This window comes from Sciurus vulgaris, assembly GCF_902686455.1.
Source record: "Sciurus vulgaris genome assembly, chromosome: 10".
Taxonomy (NCBI): Eukaryota; Metazoa; Chordata; class Mammalia; order Rodentia; family Sciuridae; genus Sciurus; species Sciurus vulgaris.
The window spans coordinates 105497496-105516570 of NC_136470.1; the positions used below are offsets into that span (position 1 = coordinate 105497496).

At 34.1% G+C, this 19075-nt stretch overlaps 1 protein-coding gene across 1 annotated transcript in view; it reads left to right on the forward strand.

Annotated features, from left to right (window-relative positions):
* The first annotated feature begins 1534 nt into the window (after nt 1-1534).
* The window catches only part of ZBBX (zinc finger B-box domain containing), a 175089-nt gene continuing 157548 nt past the window's right edge, over nt 1535-19075 (forward strand). The window contains exons 1-4 of the mRNA XM_079101028.1: nt 1535-1626; nt 11668-11772; nt 15665-15778; nt 17820-17910. Of these exons, the coding sequence (XP_078957154.1) occupies nt 11705-11772; nt 15665-15778; nt 17820-17910 (273 nt within the window). The 5' untranslated portion in view covers nt 1535-1626; nt 11668-11704. The remainder of the gene's footprint in view (nt 1627-11667; nt 11773-15664; nt 15779-17819; nt 17911-19075) is intronic.

The following is a 19075-nucleotide window of genomic DNA, read 5'->3' on the forward strand; positions in this document are numbered from 1 at the left end:
GGGAACAACCCTCATAGCCATCACCACCACCAGCATTTCTTACTGTTTTAGGGCATGGCTTATAGCTAAAGACAGTACACTTGTGTTATTTACCATTTCACCCATCACTGTGTGTGGAGGAAAGGTCCTGTTATCACCTTCGACCAGTTAGAATGGGCTTTACAGTTTACTCAGGCCACCCAGGAGGCAAGTGTAGCAGGACCAGGACTCGTATTCAAATCTGCCTGACTTCAAAGACTGAATATACCCCACAAACCCATTGTCTTCTCTTATTTGTGGTGGTTATACTCTTGTATACTTGAGTCCGCCAAAAGAAAACGTTAAGTGTTTTCTTAAATGGACATCTGCAGGCACACTAATATTGAAGTAAGGGTGCAAAGTTTCGTATGTTAATTATAATAATTGAGATTATTAGTTCAGTACTAATATGGATGCAATGTGGTTATCATAATCTAGGGAGTGACTGCAGAACCAACCACATAGCCTTCGTACTGTATATAAAAATAGAAATTAAAAAAAAAACAACAACAGCATATTTAAGAAGCCCCCAAATAATTTTTAAGTTCCCCACAGAGGACTCTGTTCATGGGTTGATTATGTGTGTGTGTGTGTGTGTGTGACTGCATAAGTTTTTGTTTTTGGTGGAGATTGTTTTGTTTTATTCACACATACATTTTATACTCACACATCTCCAGGGGTCATATATAAAGAAAAAGAAAGTTCTGGACTTTCCAAAAGACATAGATTCTTATCCTAAATTTGTCTGTTGTAGTCTTTGATAAGAAAAAGGATATATATATATATTGTATATATATATATATATGGTTCTGAGGCTAAACTGCTTGGGTAGATTCTTGGGTTTGCTATTTGGTAGCTTTGCAATTTTGGGTTTGGTAACATTTTCAGTGCCTAAATTTCTTTCTTTTTTCTTTTCTTTTCTCTTTTCTCTCCTCCTCTCTCTCTCTCTCTCTCTCTCTCTCTCTCTCTCTCTCTCTCTCTCTCTCTCTCTCTCTCTCTCTTCTTCTTCTTCTTTTTTTTTTTTTTTTGTACCAGGGATTGAACCCAGGGCTGCTTAACCACTGGGCAACACCCCCAATCCTTTTTTAATATATTTTTTTAGAGACAGGGTCTCACTGAGTTCCTTTAGGAATTCGCCAAGTTGCTGAGGCTAGCTTTGAACTTGCGATCCTCCTTCCTCAGCCTCCAGAGTCGCTGGGATTATAGGCGAGCGCCACCACGCCCATTTTGGTGCCTCAGTTTTCTTAAATATCAATTGGGTTGTTGTATGGTGAAGCAAATATTATATTTAAAGCTCTTAGACTAGTGCTTGCAATGATGGGGGCCCAGTGTTATCCCTCATTTCCAAGACCACTTGTACAGAAAAGCCTCCAGGATCTGTTAAATTGCCTTGCCCTTTTCTTCCAGTGACCGCCCTTTTGTCTCAAAATCCAGAGGCTCCTTTGCTCCCTCTGCCGGCGGACAGCGGCAGGACCAAGAGTTCTGGTTGCTGTGGGTACCGAGGTAACGCGGTAACCAAGGAGACGAAGGCGGAAACTCTGGACAGCCTTGGCCTCCGTAGGCGAAGCGGCGGAGGTCACACCGAGAGTTGGCAGGCTGCGGATGGAGGTGGGAGACCACGGGTCTTGGGTAACATGGTGGGTCTGTGAGCGGGTCTGGGTGGTGCTGAGTCTGGCGGCACGACTGGAAAGGAGATTCATTGCAGGGTGGAGCTGGGGGGCGTCGTCCTAGGTGTTTGTTAAACCCTGCCATGTGCCCACACAGTATCAGGCCTGGGAGCAGCAAGATTTAGCGCTGCCCAGGAGTTCAGCGTTTTGTGCTTTAATAAACAAACAAACAAACAAACAAACAAACAAACAAACAAACAAACAAAAAACTTAGCCCTATAATGCTAATGTGGGAAGGGAAACCCTAAATGGAGAAACCAGGATCTTCAATTGTACTTTCTACTATCTTTTTTTATTTTAAGTGCTAGCATCTTTTATCCTTTGAAGTCATCTGTGCACTGTGAAAAATTTGGTTTCCTGAGAAAACATATAATTTTCTCTTTTGTAGCTTTTTTTCTGCCTTCCTGGCCACATGCACCTACTTCACTCTTGAAGTCCACTCCTCTCAAGTTAAAGTTGTGGTGGGAGTACCTGATTCCTGGAAGCAGTGGAAGTCCCTCCCCCAAAAAAAATAAGCATTAAAAGCACTCAGGTATATAGGGTGTATGTGTGTGTGTATGGCGTATATCCATATACTCAGTATGCATATACATATATGTCACATATGTACATATATATGTAGGTATGTGTATGTATGTATGCTTTCAACATATATGAAAATATGTAGAATATATGTGTGTGTATACATACAGCTTGCCTTCTAAATTTAGTAAAGCTCATTTAAAAAGTTCTTGTAAAGCTGAAGCTATACAGAATTAAAATTGTACAAGGTATATGCTTAGGGTAATCTAACAATTCCCTCCACCTCTTTGAATAGTTAATCTTATAGGATACTTAGAGGCTTGTGCTGAGCTCTCATCAAATTTCCAGTTATATTGCAAATGAATTACCTGAAAGTAACTACTTTGTTTACTTCCTTCAGGATACTTAATACTTCATGCAATTAATCTACTTGCTTTTTCATTTTTTCCCATTTCTCTCACCAGAGTATATGTTCAGTGAGGACTGTTTCACTATGTTCATCAGTTTTTAACTTGATACAAGGTGCAGTTTTCAATTTATATTTATCGATTACTCATTGAGGTGTGGTAGGAGACATGGGAAAAAGAAACCAAAAGGTTTATTGTGAGAAGAACAATGTGTTTAAAAATTTTCCCATTACGTAGACTGTGTAATTTTTCAAGCAGAAAAATTGAAATACTTAATTGGCACATTGTCAACATTGCACTATGTGGAGACACTGTACTAATTGCTGGGGAGTCAAAGATCAGTGGTAGAACTGCTCTTAAATATTTAGGCTATTTAGGGAAATGACATTTATATAAGCAATGATGCAGAAAAATAAAACAATGCAGCATATAATAGCAAATTAACTTAATACACATGATGTCATTACAGAAGGGAAGTTCATTTTTGGAGGAAATCTTCCTTAGGTAACCTTTGAACTGGGTGTTGTATAGAATAAAATTTGGTGAGCAGAGAAGTGGAAAATAAATTGGAAGTCTTGGAAGATTGGGATGCATATGAAAGTGCTTAAATGCTAAGCAGAGTAGCTGCCAATTATTTTTTTCTATGTGTATAGGCAATGATTTAGAGACAAAAAAAAAAAAATCAGCAACTTCATATTACTTGGGAGCAATTTGATACCCAAAAGGTTTTAAATGGTGTTTAGAGATATTGCTATAAAATTTGGAAAATACTCAATATAAAGCAGTTCTTTTTCTAAATTTCCTTTTTATGTATGACAGGTGGAAAGTGTAAAAGAGGGAAGGATGTTTGCCAACAAATCTCCTAAATGATATGAATTAATCATTTTGAGTGTATAGAACCATATTTAGATTTCAAGTCTTTAGAGGAGCTAACAGAACTGGGAAGAATATAGCGAATTTTTTCCCCTTAGATGCATCTTAATTTTCAGATGCCTAAATATTCATGAAGAGATACCCAGAGTAATAGTGGGTATTACTCTGGGTATGCGAATGAGTAGTATAGATAACATATTTACTTAAACAGGATTCTGAGAGGTGTGAATTGGAAATAGATCATTTTCATTGTTGTGTATAATAATATAAAGTTTTTAGCTGATGTAGAATTAGCAAAATTGTATTTTTAACTATTATGCCATTCACACTTTTTTAAAGATAGCTATAGATGAGTATTGCAGGACATGGAGAATATTGCATGAATATTGCATGAATATGTGTGGGCAGAGTCATTCTCACACAAAGATGTTCTTAGATCTGGTGGACTTAGGACACCTAGGTCTTCTGAACTTACATACCATCTTTTAAATATCACTTATCATTTTAAATTTGAAAGTGTTTTAAAATAATATCTGACCTCTTGATTTCTAAAGGCAAACTTTCTCAGTTGTTCTAAAAGGAACCAGCATATAGAGGGTAAATTGAGTTACTCTGGCTTGATTAGTGCCCTGAATAGTGTTTCATTATCAGGTATCTTGGTTGACTAAAAGATCGAAAGAAGTTTTAAGCCAATATTACCCGACTTACTTCAGGGCCTGCACTTGGAAAACATGGCATATATTGATTTAGTATGCCACTAAAGTACAAGATGTTATGCTAGAGATCATGTATTATCAATTCGTTCCTTAAATTGTTAAAAAAATTGAAATATATATATACATATATATTTGGAAAGAGGTTCCTATTGGATGGATTAAATGTTAAAAAGTAGCAGTCTCTTAAAAGTATAAGTCAAATATTTTAATCAAATTAGTTTTCATTTAATATTTCTTGCTTATATCTGATTTCCAATACTATGGAAATCAGTAAGTGGCCTAAACATGTTAATCTATCCAAAGGAGTTTGTTGATTAGATCCTTTAAAATTATACCCTAAAATACTTATGCTTATTTTAATTTTGGGACCTAAAATGATCTGAGTTTGAAAAAAAAAATCTACCAGTGTAAGATAAGTTTTTAATTTAATAAAGTTGCCCATTGTGAATATAGTTGTTTTCCAAGCTTCCCATTCTTCTAGTGGTGTGATGGTAAGTCCTCTGGGAGCCTGCAGTACCTCTTGCTGAATGCTCTGAGCTTCGAGCTGTATAGATCATCATAAGTGCCTTTTTCTGGGCAGTAGGCCTTGATGTTTGGGTTGCTCTCCAAATGGGAACATGCATAGAAGGAGCATCAAATCATCATGGACAATTTTGGGTCATATTGGGTGTATATATGCAGGCAGAAATGGAATTGGGGACAGAAAAATGATGCCATCTAATAAATTAGCCAACTAGAAAATTTTTCAAATTCTACTAACTTTTGGTATTTAATTGTTAGAGAGAAAGTGAGAAAGAGATAGACAGACAGACACATTGAGGTTTGCATAACGGAGTTCACCTGTACCTCTGTCTTCATTAGATGACCAAAGTTTTGCAGTTTGCACTTCATGCTGCTGACATTGTTATAGCCTGGTGCCTGGAGAAAACTGATTCTCTGTTGGTTTTACCAAAGGAAACAGGCAGAACAGCATGACTCACAATTATAGTCTTCCTTATTTTCTTCATACAAGAAAATTGGTTTATGCAAGTGACTTGATAAAACATTTAATTGAGAAGAAGCCTTACTAATTGCATTCAGTGGAGTGAAATACCCCCTGAATAAGATCATTTATTGGTTAAATCACATTATCAGCAGAGTTATAAATCTGAATCACCTCATTCTAATGAGATTTACAGACATTCTTTCATTTTCTGTATGAGTAAACTCAATCATTGGGTATCAGCTTGGCTTGATGCTTAGATAGATGTACACGCATAAAATTGAATTGTATATCTCAATGTATAAATAGAATTAGGGCAATTTAAGTTATTTTCATGAGACAGGTTAACTTTGAGTATTCTTTTGTTTCATCTTTTTGATGTTAATGATAACATTATGAGATTTGTATGTGTCTGTGTGAAGTTGTCAATTGTAAACAATAGTCCAGTGCTGGATTTCCTGATTATGATCTGAAAGGATAGAGATTCATATTATTAAGCAGAATCATTCCTATAGACCTTTTAAAAAGATACTTTTTGTAGCCTCTGTTTGGTAAAAATATACAAAGGTATTTTCTACAAAGATGATTCCTGAAGGTGAAAGAGTAGAAGAGAGTTCTCTCTGAAAACGTTGCCACGTCCCTACCAAAAGCCATATAAATCATAATTTTCCATTCCTGTGGTGTCTTTGGTTCTCTTTGCAATTTATTTTAGCTTCAAGAGACGAGACTTGGTGACTGAAAAGTGAATCTGGTTCAGGTGACTTTCTCAGATGTTCCACAATGTTAAAATTGTGTGTGTGGTTTTCCCCTTGATTGTGAGTTCCTTGAAGGAAGACCTTGTCTTATTTGCTATTTTAGCTTCACTACCTATAACAGGAGTCATGAAGGAAGAGCTAAATAAATAATTGGTGAGCAAATGTGCAAATATGCTTCATCCTATAATGTAATCACTATATTGTTTAAAATTATTTTGTGTAATGTTATTGTGCAATTATTTTTATAGAATAAATTTCTTCAGAAATTTCTCCAAGGAGGCAAAAATCTACCTTTTACAGTTCTATCTATATTCCTAAAAATGATGTAATTCATTCTTTTTATGACTAATATTCTATTGTTCATTCATCAATCACTGGACAACTTGGTTGATTCCTTGTCTTGGCTATTGTGAATGGTACTTCTATAAGTATGAGAGTGCAGGTATCTTTTTAATATGATAATTAATATAATAATTTTATTTCTTTTGGTTATATACCCATTAATGGACTTTCTGGATCCTATGATAGTTCTATTATTAGTTTTTTGAGAAGCCTTTATACTGTTATCCCACCAAACCTACAGAAAAGAACCCCTTTCTCTGCATCTTTGCTGGCATTAGTTATAGTTTGGATTGTTGATAAAGCCATTCTAAAAGGGGTGAGAGGATATCTCACTGTGGCTTTGATTTGTATTTCCCTGAGGATTAGTTATATTTAATATCATTTACATTGACATGTAAAATTCTACATTTCTATGGAATATCCTGTAATACTTTGATACATTTATATATTACATAATATTCTTATTTTTCCAAGTATTCCTATATTACTTTTTAATTTTTTTATTATTTAAACAAATGGGATACATGTTGTTTCTCTATTTGTACATGGAGTCAAGGCATACCATTTGTGTAATCATAAATTTACATAGGGCAATGTTGTTTGATTCATTGTTATTTTTTCCCTTCCCCCCCTCCCACCCCTCTTTTCCCTCTGTGCAGTCCTTCCTTCCTCCATTCTTACCACCCTCCTTATCCCTAACCCTAAACCTAACCCTAACCCTAATGCTGACCCCTCCTACACCCCATTATATGTCCTCATCTGCTTATCAGCGAGATCATTCATCCTTTGTTTTTTGAGATTGGCTTATCTCACTTAGCATGATATTCTCCAATTTCATCCATTTGCCTGCAAATGCCATAATTTTATCATTCTTCATGGTGGAGTAATATTCCATGGTATATATATGCCACAGTTTCTTTATCCATTTATCAATTGAATGACATCTAGGTTGGTTCCACAATCTGGCTATGGTGAATTGAGCAGCTATAAACATTGATGTGGCTGTATCTATGTAGTATGCTGATTTGAAGTCCTTTGGGTATAGGCCAAGGAGTGGGATAGCTGGGTCAAATGGTGGTTCCATTCCAAGCTTTCTGAGGAATCTCCATACTGCTTTCCAGAGTGGCTGCACTAATTTGCAACCCCACCAGCAATGTATGAGTGTATCTTTTTCCCCACATCCTCGCCAACACCTATTGTTGCTTGTGTTCTTGATAATCACCATTCTAATTGGGGTGAGATGAAATCTTAGGGTAGTTTTCATTTGCATTTCTCTTATTACTAGAGATGTTGAACATTTTTTCATATATCTGTTGATTGCTTGTACATCTTCTTCTGTGAAAGGTCTGTTCATTTCCTTAGCCCATTGATTGAATGGATTATTTGTACTCTTGGTGTAGAGTTTTTTGAGTTCTTTATATATTCTGGAAATTAGCTCTCTATCTGAAGTATGAGATATTCTCCCACTCTGTAGGCTCTCTCTTCACATTACTGATAGTTTCCTTTGCTGAGAGAAACCTTTTTAGTTTGAATCTATCCCAGTTGTTGATTCTTGCTTTTATTTCTTATGCTATGGGAATCCTGTTAAGGAAGTCTGATCCTAAGCCGACATGTCAAAGATTTGGACCTACTTTTTCTTCTATAAGATGAAGGGTCTCTGGTCTGATTTCAAGGTCTTTGATCCATTTTGAGTTGAGTTTTGTGCAGGGTGAGAGATAGAGGTTTAATTTCATTCTGTTGCATATGGATTTCCAGTTTTCCCGGCACTATTTGTTGAAGAGGCTATCTTTTCTCCATTGCATATTTTTGGCACCTTTGTCTAGTATGAGAAAAATTGTATTTATTTGGGTTTGTGTCCATGTCATCTATTCTGTATCATTGATCTACCTGTCTATTTTGGTACCAATACCATGCTGTTTTTGTTACTATTGCTTTGTAATAGAGTTGAAGATCTGGTATTGTGATACCCCCTGCTTTGCTCTTTCTACTGAGGATTGCTTTAGCTATTCTGGGTTTTTTAATCTTCCAGATGAATTTCATAATTGCTTGCTCTATTTCTGTAAGGTACATCATTGGGATTTTAATTGGAATTGCATTGAATCTGTATAGCACTTTAGGTAGTATGGCCATTTTGACAATATTAATTTTGGGAGATCTTTCCATCTTTCTAAGGTTTTCTTTAATTTCTTTCTTTAGTGTTCTGTAGTTCTCATTGTAGAGGTCTTTCACCTCTTTTGTGAGATTGATTCCCAACTATTTTATTTTTTTCGATGCTATTGTGAATGGGGTAGTTTTCCTAACTACTCTTTCTGAAGATTCATCACTTATGTATAAAAATGCATTGGATTTATGAGCATTGATCTTGTAACCTGCTACTTTACTGAATTCACTTTTGAGTTCTAAGAGTTTTCTGGTGGAATTTCCAGGTTCCTCTAAATATATAATCATGTCATCAGTGAACAGGGATAGTTTGAGTTCTTCTTTTCCAATTCGTATCCCTTTAATTTCTGTGGTTTGTCTAATTCCTCTGGCTAGAGTCTCAAGAACAATGTTGAATAGAAGTGGTGAAAGAGGGCATCCCTGCCTTGTTCCAGTTTTTAGGGGGAATGCTTTCAGTTTTTCACCAGTTAGAATGATATTGGCCATGGACTTAGTGTAGATGGCCTTTAAATGTTAAGGAATGTTCCCACTACCCCAATTTTTTCTAGTGTTTTGAGCATGAAGGGATGCTGTATTTTATCGAATGCTTTTTCTGCATCTATTGAAATAATCATGTGATTCTTAACTTTAAGTCTGTTGATATGGTGAATGACATTTATTGATTTCCAGATGTTGAACCAACCTTGCATCCCTGGGATAAAACCCACTTGATTGTGGTGCACTATCTTTTTAATATATTTTTGTATGTGATTTGCTAAAATTTTGTTGAGAATTTTTGCGTCGATGTTCATTAAGAATATTGGCCTGAAATTTTCTTTCCTTGATGTGTCTCTGTCTGGTTTAGGTATCAGGGTGATATTGGCTTCATAGAATGAGTTTGGGAGGGTTCCCTCCTCTTCTATTTTATGGAATACTTTGAGAAGTATTGGAATGAGCTCTTCTTTAAAGGTTTTGTAGAACTCGGCTAAGAACTCATCTGGTCCCGGACTTTTCTTTGTTGGTAGGCTTTTGATAACCTCTTCTATTTCATTGCTTGAAATTGTATTACATCATATTCTAATCAGGATAAACATATCTATCAACTCAACATTTACAATTTTTTTGTGGTATAAAGATACCAAGTTCTCTAGTTTTTTAAAAAAATATACAGTACATTTTTATTATCTAGAAACATCTTATAGTTCAATAGAGCATTAGAACTTATTTCTCCTAACTACAACTTGGTACTTATTGATTAACCTTTGCTCATCCCTCTGTCTGCCTCCCCAGCCTCTGATAACCACTCTACTCCATAATGAATAGTTTTTTCAAATACTTTTTGGTGATTTGTATGACTTCCTTTGAAAAATGCCTGTTAAAATCATTTGCCCATTTTTAAATTGGATTATTTATTTTTTTTGTCGTTGAGTTTTTGATTTCCTTACATATTATGAATATTAGTTCTTTCTTGGATGCAAATTTTACAAGTATTTTATCTAGTTTTTTTGTTTCAATGAAGACAACAGAATGAATTTACATGTTTGAGGGGTGTATAAAACTCTGTGGAGAGTTTTAAGAGGCATTCCAAACGTGTTTTGATCAGTTGTATCATTGAAATTATGAGGTGTGCTTCCAAAAGAAAAATATTGAAAAACTAGTCATTTGATTATGTAGATGTCCATTGATTGTTCCAATTTTGGTTCCATCTTTCCATAAGTCTTACAGCAGTTTCTAAACTTACCATCTGTTTTTCTCCTCTGAAATATTCACTGATTTTCATTAGTTACAATATAAAATCCAAATGATTAAACTCGGCATTTTTAAAGTCACCCATTACCAAGCCTCAGCCTCTATCTAATGCTATGTTTACTTTTGCCCTCCATATGCCTTGTACTTTAACCAAATTAAACTAGTCATTGGTTCCACTCAGGAGCTGTTTTTCCCAATTGGAATATTTATCTAATCCATGTCATCACCTGTAAGCACCTTTCTTCTTCCAAGTTTCATTTAGATGCTAACCAGCTTGAATTTTCTGCTCTCTCTTCTTATATCATTACATCTATAAATTTTAGGACCCTTATAATTTCTACTCTGTTTTATGTCTTTTATACACAACTATTACACGTAATAGTCATTATTTGACTCTAAGCCATTTGAGCCAGGAAAACAAATCTCCTTGGTCCTTGACTCCTCCATGTCTTTTAGCATGGAGTCTTGCATTATGACAGCCTTAATAAACATTTATTGGGTTAGGAACACTTAGAGACCTATATATAAACTGACAACATCAAGGACTTGGGCACTAAGATTATAACTACTGTGATAAAAGCTTTTAGAATGTAGGAATTTATTTACATATAAAGTGTAATAGTTGTGCATATGATACTGTAATTTAGCAATACAGAGTAAATTACTATAGAACCATGAATAATTGGGATATTCAGGAAACAGGGTGTTCTGAATAATTCAATTTTCTGGTTAGCTCAGAGTTAAGCAGAAAATCCTTTTTATTTCATTTCTTCTTGAAAAATTCCTTTTGAAATATGCTAATTTCAGATCTTAGCCAAAGAGCATCATTAAAATTTTCTTTGATAAATGAGGATATTAGAATGCCTTTGGGTAATTACTATATACCTTAATTTTCATTTTACATTGCCATATAAGTAAAAAACAAGTATTTTGGGTTTGGATTGTATCTTAAAGCTTCTTTTCATTTTGCATTATATAGAACCTATTTGTATATTATTTTTGAATGGGAACAAATATCTGATATACATTGGTATGTTGTGTAACAGTGGGGATATGTCCTGAGTAATATGACATTAGGTGATCTTGGCATTAGGGAAACATAATAGGGTGCACTTAGACAAATTAAGATCACTACAATGCCAATAGGTAATATAAAATTAAGGAGCCATGTTAAATATCTAGTTTATCATTGACTGAAATGTTATGGGACATGACAGTATATACTTTTACAGTTTACCCATAGCGGCCAGAATATGTACTTTAGCTTCATTTTTAGTTGAATATTTCCCCAGTCTTTTGTTAGTATAAATATTGATGAAATATCAGTTTCATTAGTAAATTTTACATAACTTAAAACCTATTTAATCTATAATTTTTTGTTGTTCACCTTTTTCATCCTTTTTCCTCAAAATGATTTCTGTTATGAAAGTTTTCCTTAACTGGTAGTTCATACTGCTTTACCTCTGGCATAATTTTTTGTCTCTTTTATTTTTTCAGAAGTTTTTGCAAACTGGAATAATTTAAAACAATAATCATGAACACCAAAGATTTTGTAGTTATTCCTTGGGGAAAACCAGGAAATTCTGTAAAGCTAAAATATAAGTAAGTACATATATATTTATTTCTTAGATATAGTTGTCAATTTGTATATTTTAATTTAAACTCAAATTTGTTTTTATCTACTAAGAGAAAAGGTTTTTAAATATTATAAACCTGTAATAGTTTTAAAAATGAGGACTATTTATTCTACAAGAATCAAAGTGAAAGATATAAATAAAGTTGGGGCTCATTAGACATTAAAGCATTATAACAGAAGATTAAAAACATTTTGTGACCCTTTTTTAAAAGTTAAAGAAGAATCATTTTGAAATATAAGGAGAAACTTCAAATAGGAGACTATTAAGATTGGAGACTTCAAACAGAGAACAGAAAACATCTTCCTCAGCACTCTGCATAAGAGACATTTTCTGAAACACTTCTTCCCAGGAAGAGTATTGTCTGTCTTAGATTGACAGGGTTTGTCTTTGGCCAGAGCCACCCAGTTCTTGGTATCTTGGGAATTTCATGACATTGTAGGGTTATAGGAAGGGTCAACACATTGGTTCCCTTTGAGGTTCCTAGAGTTATTGGAAATCCTCAAGGTCTTTCTCTCAAATATCACTATGAGCCAACTCGCCTGACTTGGAGACAGAATGCCAATTTTTAATCTTGATTTCTGAGTCCCTGATTCAGATTAATTGTCCTGTGGTTATTCCATGTCTTCAGAGTTTTCATAATGTTCTCTTTTTAGATACTTTTTAGATACTGGATGTAAAAGCATTGTGGAAAGTGGTATGCAAATATATGGCATTATCATTATTACACATTACCTTCATTTTTAGTGATAAAGGGAGCTATCTAATTACTATAAAAGAGAAAGAACATACTTAAAAAATTCAGTGATATGCTTCAACTCTGTGTCTATATCTGTAAACATTCATATAACAGGTATTTATTAATTACATGTTATACATACTGCACTTAATATTTAATACAAAGAGAAGTCAGTCTTTGCCCTCAAGTAGATTGTAGAGAATGCAAAGAACTAAAATTACATTGACAATGTAGTATGAAGCATGGTGTGACATATAAACACAGGGACCTAGGAGAACATGGCCCAAGCTTCTGGGGTAAGGAGATGTCCAACTTTTGTCTGAAAGATGTGGTTTCTTGGGTAGCTATTTGATGAAACTTGCAAAGGAACATATACTATGTAGTGTTGGGACTTTTCAGACATATTCAATTGGCTGAGGATTATAGACCTATCCAAATTGGAGAGAAGGGCAGGGTCTAGATAAATAACTAACATGTATGCTATAGTGAGGAGATTGGAATTTATCTTTGAAATGAGAAATACACTATTCCTGACCTGTGTGTTTTCCTGACCCACTCATGATCCATAAACCCACTAAAACCAGGATGAAGCTCATCTTCTGTGCTAATGGCCATGAAGTCCTCATCCTAACCCTTTCCTCATTCTAAGCTTTTTACTGGACATTGTTTCAACAATTGTGTTTATAGTGCTTAAGATTCTGGTTTCTCTCACTCCTTTTTTCTGTCTCTTTCCTAACTTCCAACTCATTTCAATCTTATCTCCTGTTCTTGTATATGCTGTGTTGACATGGTCTCTCCAGGATCGAACTTAGCTTTTCTTAGTGCCTATGTATTCCCTTCCAGCCATGTGTCTAAGGCTGTTTCCAGGAGGAAGCCCTTGTTTTGTCTGAAACTCATAAAATCCAAACATATATACTTGGTCCCTTGATAACTAATCTTATCTTGACTTTTTTTTTTTTTTTTAAGTTTTTCCCTTTTCTCTATTAAAATGAGGAATTTGGAAACCTTAAAAGACTTCTAGGAAAATGAGTAACAATCACATTTGTGCTTTGGAACTCTTCCTCTGGAAGCAGCAGTTTTTTATGTAAGCTGATGAGACTTTGAGCAGGGAGAGCATATGAAGAACTAAACCTGAATTAGTCTGACCCTCTTCAGAATGGTCTTGAACAGAAAATGGCACCATTAGCCCCTCTAATTGCTCAAGCAGTAAACCTGGGATTATTTTAGATTCCCTTCTTGTTTTAAACTTGTTAAAAATTAATTGATTTATTAAGAGGGGCTCTTGCTAGGTTGCCTAGGCTAATCTCAAACTCCTGAGCCCAAGCATTCCTAGAGTCTCAGTCTCCTGATGCTGGGTTTACAAGCAGATGCCACTGTTCCTGGTTTTAGATTCTCTCTTATCCCCTCCCTTATTAGTCATCTATTTCTGATCAGTCTACAAATATCATTAATTATATTTTCTTACATTTTTCAAATGTTCCCATTTTCTCTCCACTACCTCTACTCTGTCAGATTAGCATAACCTCTCTACTATCTGGATTACTGGAGTAGCCTCCTGACTATTTTGCTTCTGGCCTTGCATCTTCTTATTGATAATCCATAGTACAGTCAGAATGATCTTTCTAAATAAATGCAAGTCTGATCAACTCTTTTAAGATCCTTATTGTATCTACAACACAAATCCCAATTTCTCTTGGCTTACAAGGAGGTTTTTCATGACCTGAACACTTTCCACTTCAGTGGATGCTTTTCTTGCCACTTTTCTAATCCTATACTTAATGCCTGGTCAGAGGGAACTTTTAGTTTCTTGACTTACTCATTACTTTTTCTATCTGTATTTGCACTCTACTTTCTTCCTGCAATACTGCTCTCACCCCCTCTTTAACTGGCTTAGTCCTTTCCTCCTTTATGTTTCAGCTTACACCATGAAGTGTTTCTACAGTCTAGAACTGGAGCACATGACCTTTCTGTGTGCTTAGGTAGCACCTTGTTCTTCCCTGATGAGAATACCATCACACTGTATCACAGTCACTCACACTTGGCTGGATTCCCTTCCATACAGGAAACTCCATTGTGTCTCATCTCCTTTCACCTATCTTAGTGCTTGTGTGTAGTAGAAGCTGAATGTCTCTTTCTGACATAGATATAATGAAAACAATGACTTTATTACTGTATCAGTCAGCTTCTCTTAACCCTCTGAACAGACTGTGCTGCCTATCACTTTTGAGATATCTCCCTGGATTATGTCGATTTGGGGAAATACGCTTGACCTGCTTGCTTTTTGGCGATGGCTTACACCTCTATAGATGAGTTCCTTTTTCAGATTTCCATTTTTCTTTGGTTTTGTTCCATGCTATAGAGTGCCTGTTTGCCCTCACCACTTGAATTTGGAACACAAATGTCGTTATGAAGGGATTTAAATTCATGGTAGATAATAATAAAATCTAGAGAATTATGTTGGCTTCTATCTGTAAAAGAGAGAGTCAATGACTAATGCTGATAGGAAACCAAAATTGGAAAGTGAGGAAAATAGCTTGTGTTGAAAGCTTGATGAGCTTCAGGTAGTGTTATCAAAATTTCTTGCGTGAGAATCTCCTGTTAAAAACCTTAATTTGGGGGCTTCTTCCTAAGAAGTTCCGAACACCCTCTGCTTTTATCCTTCTACATACATGATGCAAAGGTAAGATTTATTTAAGGTTTCCAATCTGTCAGTTCCTATATGGAAAAATAATAGTTTTAAACTACTTGAATTCAACTAAAAGAAAGAGATTATGGAAATTAGAAAATAATTTTCTTCTCATATGCAATAGATATTTGAATATATAAAGACATAGCTCATACATAAAGTGAATCATGATTTTAAACATTTAGCAATGTAATAGAAAAAGCAAAGTGTAAGTGTTAAAGAGATACCTTGCTTAAGGAGAATATTAATGAATGTCAAATGCTAGCTTTATAAAGATCATATTTCAAGAAGTATAAAGAAATTAGTTAAAATATTTCATTCTTTAATTATTATCTTAATTTAAGAGCAAAAGATCATATGAAATTATTTTGCCTGGAATTTTACTTATTTGTTTACTCCAATTGAATATTCTATATATAAATCTCATATTTTCAGAAATGTTCAAGAACTTCGAATGGAGAAAGTACAGTTAGAATTGGAGAACCAAGAAATGGAAAAGAAATTACAAGAATTCCAATCTATAAGAAGCAAAGAAAAGGAAGAAGGAAAGTAGGTGAAACTTTTAGAGAATTTTAGAGGATTAAACTGAGTTATATAAAGAACTATTTTTTTCAGTGTTATTACTCCAATAAAAATGTTTAGTGGTTGGATATTTTCTCATTTTTTCCTAATGAATAAGGAATATTAAATTCCCTCTACTTTTGTTTCTGTGTCATTAATATGAGGAACATTGGTTTTTAAATTACCATGATTTTGCTTCTTCTGAACTTTATTTGGTTTTATCCTTTCATATTTCTCTTTGTATATCACACTTCTCAGTGACTTACGGTCTGAAATGTTTAGGGCAGCAATGAGAACTTTTCTCTTTGCTCTCAGAAAATTGGTATAATTGTTCATGAGGATCAGTTTATATTTAGGGCTCTTTTTAAAAATTTGGGGCAGGAGTTTGCATGAATATCTGTTAGAATCATTAAAACCCACAAGTATGTTTGATATATCTTCAGCCAATACTAGTGACCTGATAGTTTATTAATAAGAATTCTCTAATATAGTGCTTATATATGTATTAACTGAGACTATTATTTCATTGTAAAAATAATAAACAAAGATGACAAGAGTCAGAGCTGATAGTTGTACAATGGAAATAACCTTCTTAGCTTGAGGCCGAGTTCCAATGAATTTTCTGGTACCACTTTAATGATTAAAATGTTTTTCCCCAAATTCTTATTTTGTGAAAGTCTATACATATGCAAGTACATTAACTTTCCAGTTATGTGATCCTAAATGCTACCATGGACATATTTCAAAATGCATTTTTCTTACATGCAAGGACATCTGTGGGATAAATTCCTACCTCTGTCATTTGAGCTGAATGTGTAAATAGATGCTGAGAGTTTGTTTTCAAAAAGTCTTCAGAAATGTACAACCTTCTTCTAAAGAATGAGAGTTCATATTTCCTATGCATTTGCTGATATATGAAGTATTATCACTTTGAACATTAAATTTACTTTTGCTTGGTCATCAAGGTGATGACCATTGAATACCTACAAAGTACCTTCTGAAAATATTATCTTTAGAGTCCAGCTCTGAAAAGCACTGGCGCTCATGCATGCTCTGACAAACCAGAGCTATGGTCTAATGGAGGCACCACATAGTGTCTGTCATTGTGCGTTTCACTGTTTCCTCTTTGTGATGCAGCAGCTCATTCTTTATGTTCATCAATTTGTACTTAGTTTAGACTTCTTAATGGATCATGGTATTCATCTGGGAATCAGAGTCCCTGGAATCAGCCTCCAAGAGCGAGTTTTCCTTAACTGTGGAACCTTTTTGCATGATTTAAAAAAAAGTTCTAAAGCTTGACTGAAGTTTTAGAATGCTTACACTCTTTTCTAAGGTTACACAGAGTAAATGTCATAGCCAGAGTGAGAACAGGCCACCCGCTAGTCAGGAAGATTCAAGTCTACTTTTCTCCGGTTTGTCTTTATTAATTGTTGCCTGTGTGAAGTTGAGCAAAGTGTTATATCATTATATTTTAAATAAGAATTGGACTCCCTGTCCTGGTAATTTTGACAAATTTCATGAGGCTCAACTAATACTAATTTAAAACTGTAAAACTAAAATTTGTCTTGGCAATCTCTGTCACCTTGCAATATGGGAGCTTCTTTGAAGTCTTAATAAGAAATTCACAACTTTTTAGATCTGCTGAATATATGTGAGTCTTGTTTTGCTTCCTTTTCCTATTTACATCTGGTGATGCTTAATTTTTAAAACTGCATGACAATCTGTAAAGCTTCCTAAAAATCAGTAAAACTATCTTTAGTCATTGTAAATGTCAAACAATGAAATTCTTCAACTCTGTTTTTACATTTCACTTTTATTCACTTCTCCAAAGAAGTCACAATATGGTAGAGCTATTTAAAATTACTGAGGATATTGGACCATTATTGATATTTCCTTTTCATTTTGTGGTGGTTTGTTACATGTTAACAGATGAATTTCTATTTCCTGAAACAGATAAAATATATTTGTTATCATTAGAAGGAGAAATGTTTTTAGTAATTACATTTTGTCTTCTTTATATATATTGAAGGTCAAGTGGATATCATTGGAAATCTGGAAAAGTGGGCAAATTGGGTTATCAATCATATATGATGTCACAAAATAAGGGAAATGCCATTAAGGTAAGAAGATACCATTTGATTCTCGGGCAATTTTATAGGCAAGAAGAAATAAGTTATTATTTTAGTTCCTGTATTCTATTCTGGACTCAGGCATCCAGTATTCTTGTTTAATCAATTTTTTAATATTAGATTTTGATTCATTTTTATTAGTATGCAACTTTCAATATTTAGATATGTTTTTTTTAATGTAGAATTTGACTTTCAAAAATTTACCTTAAAGTGAATATTTCCATTCCAAATTTCTCTAAATTTTAAACAAAGTTTTTTCATTCTGTTCAGATCTAGTTTAAAGTATGTGAAATATAACCATATAGTTCTATATCAAGGAGAAAGCTAATGTTATTTGATATAACAAATGATAATCTTTATTATTGCCATTGGATCATTTCACATTGGTTTAATGATTTATATTGTCTCAATAATAATTATTCTTATATTATTGATGCCATGAATGAAGATACCCAAGAAAAAATATTTCAGTTTCACAGCTACAGATTTGCTTTATCTTTACTGTGCATTGTAAAATATAACATTGTCCTATGTTGAAGATTAAAACCAGGCAAGTGTGCTTATATAAAGAAAACAGCTTTGTTTCTGGATTCTTTAGTACAAGACTCGTGACTTTGTAAGTGTTAACTTGTACAGCTTTTTCTTTTTTATGTACCAATCATTAAACTTTCATTGGGTCACTTGGCACCTACAAACATCTTACTCAGTACCTCTAAACTCTTTGGCTTCAAAAAGCATCTGATTCTATAATGTCACTACCTTAGTGAGATATGCTTCTTTAATTTTGAGGGGGATGTTAAAGGTGTATAATACACTTTTAATATTTCATTATCCTTCTGAGGTGGTGTTCATTGTTTCAGATGATATTGTAAATATAATATATTTAAAAATGCTGACTGATAACTGAACATGATTATTGACTTATTTATTGGCATTTATGTAATGCTTTTTTGTTTTACAGTCATCTTTGTTCTCCAAGAGGTCCTTATCTAATGTAATATGTGAAGTGTGTTAAAAAATATTTATAGTAAAAGTCAGTACATAACTTTTGTGTAGTCATTTAGTATATGAATACTGTGTGTATGAAAAATAATAGCTTAGTTCTAGAAATATTTGAAGGTTTACATATTTGTAAGGAAAAATGATGAATAATTCA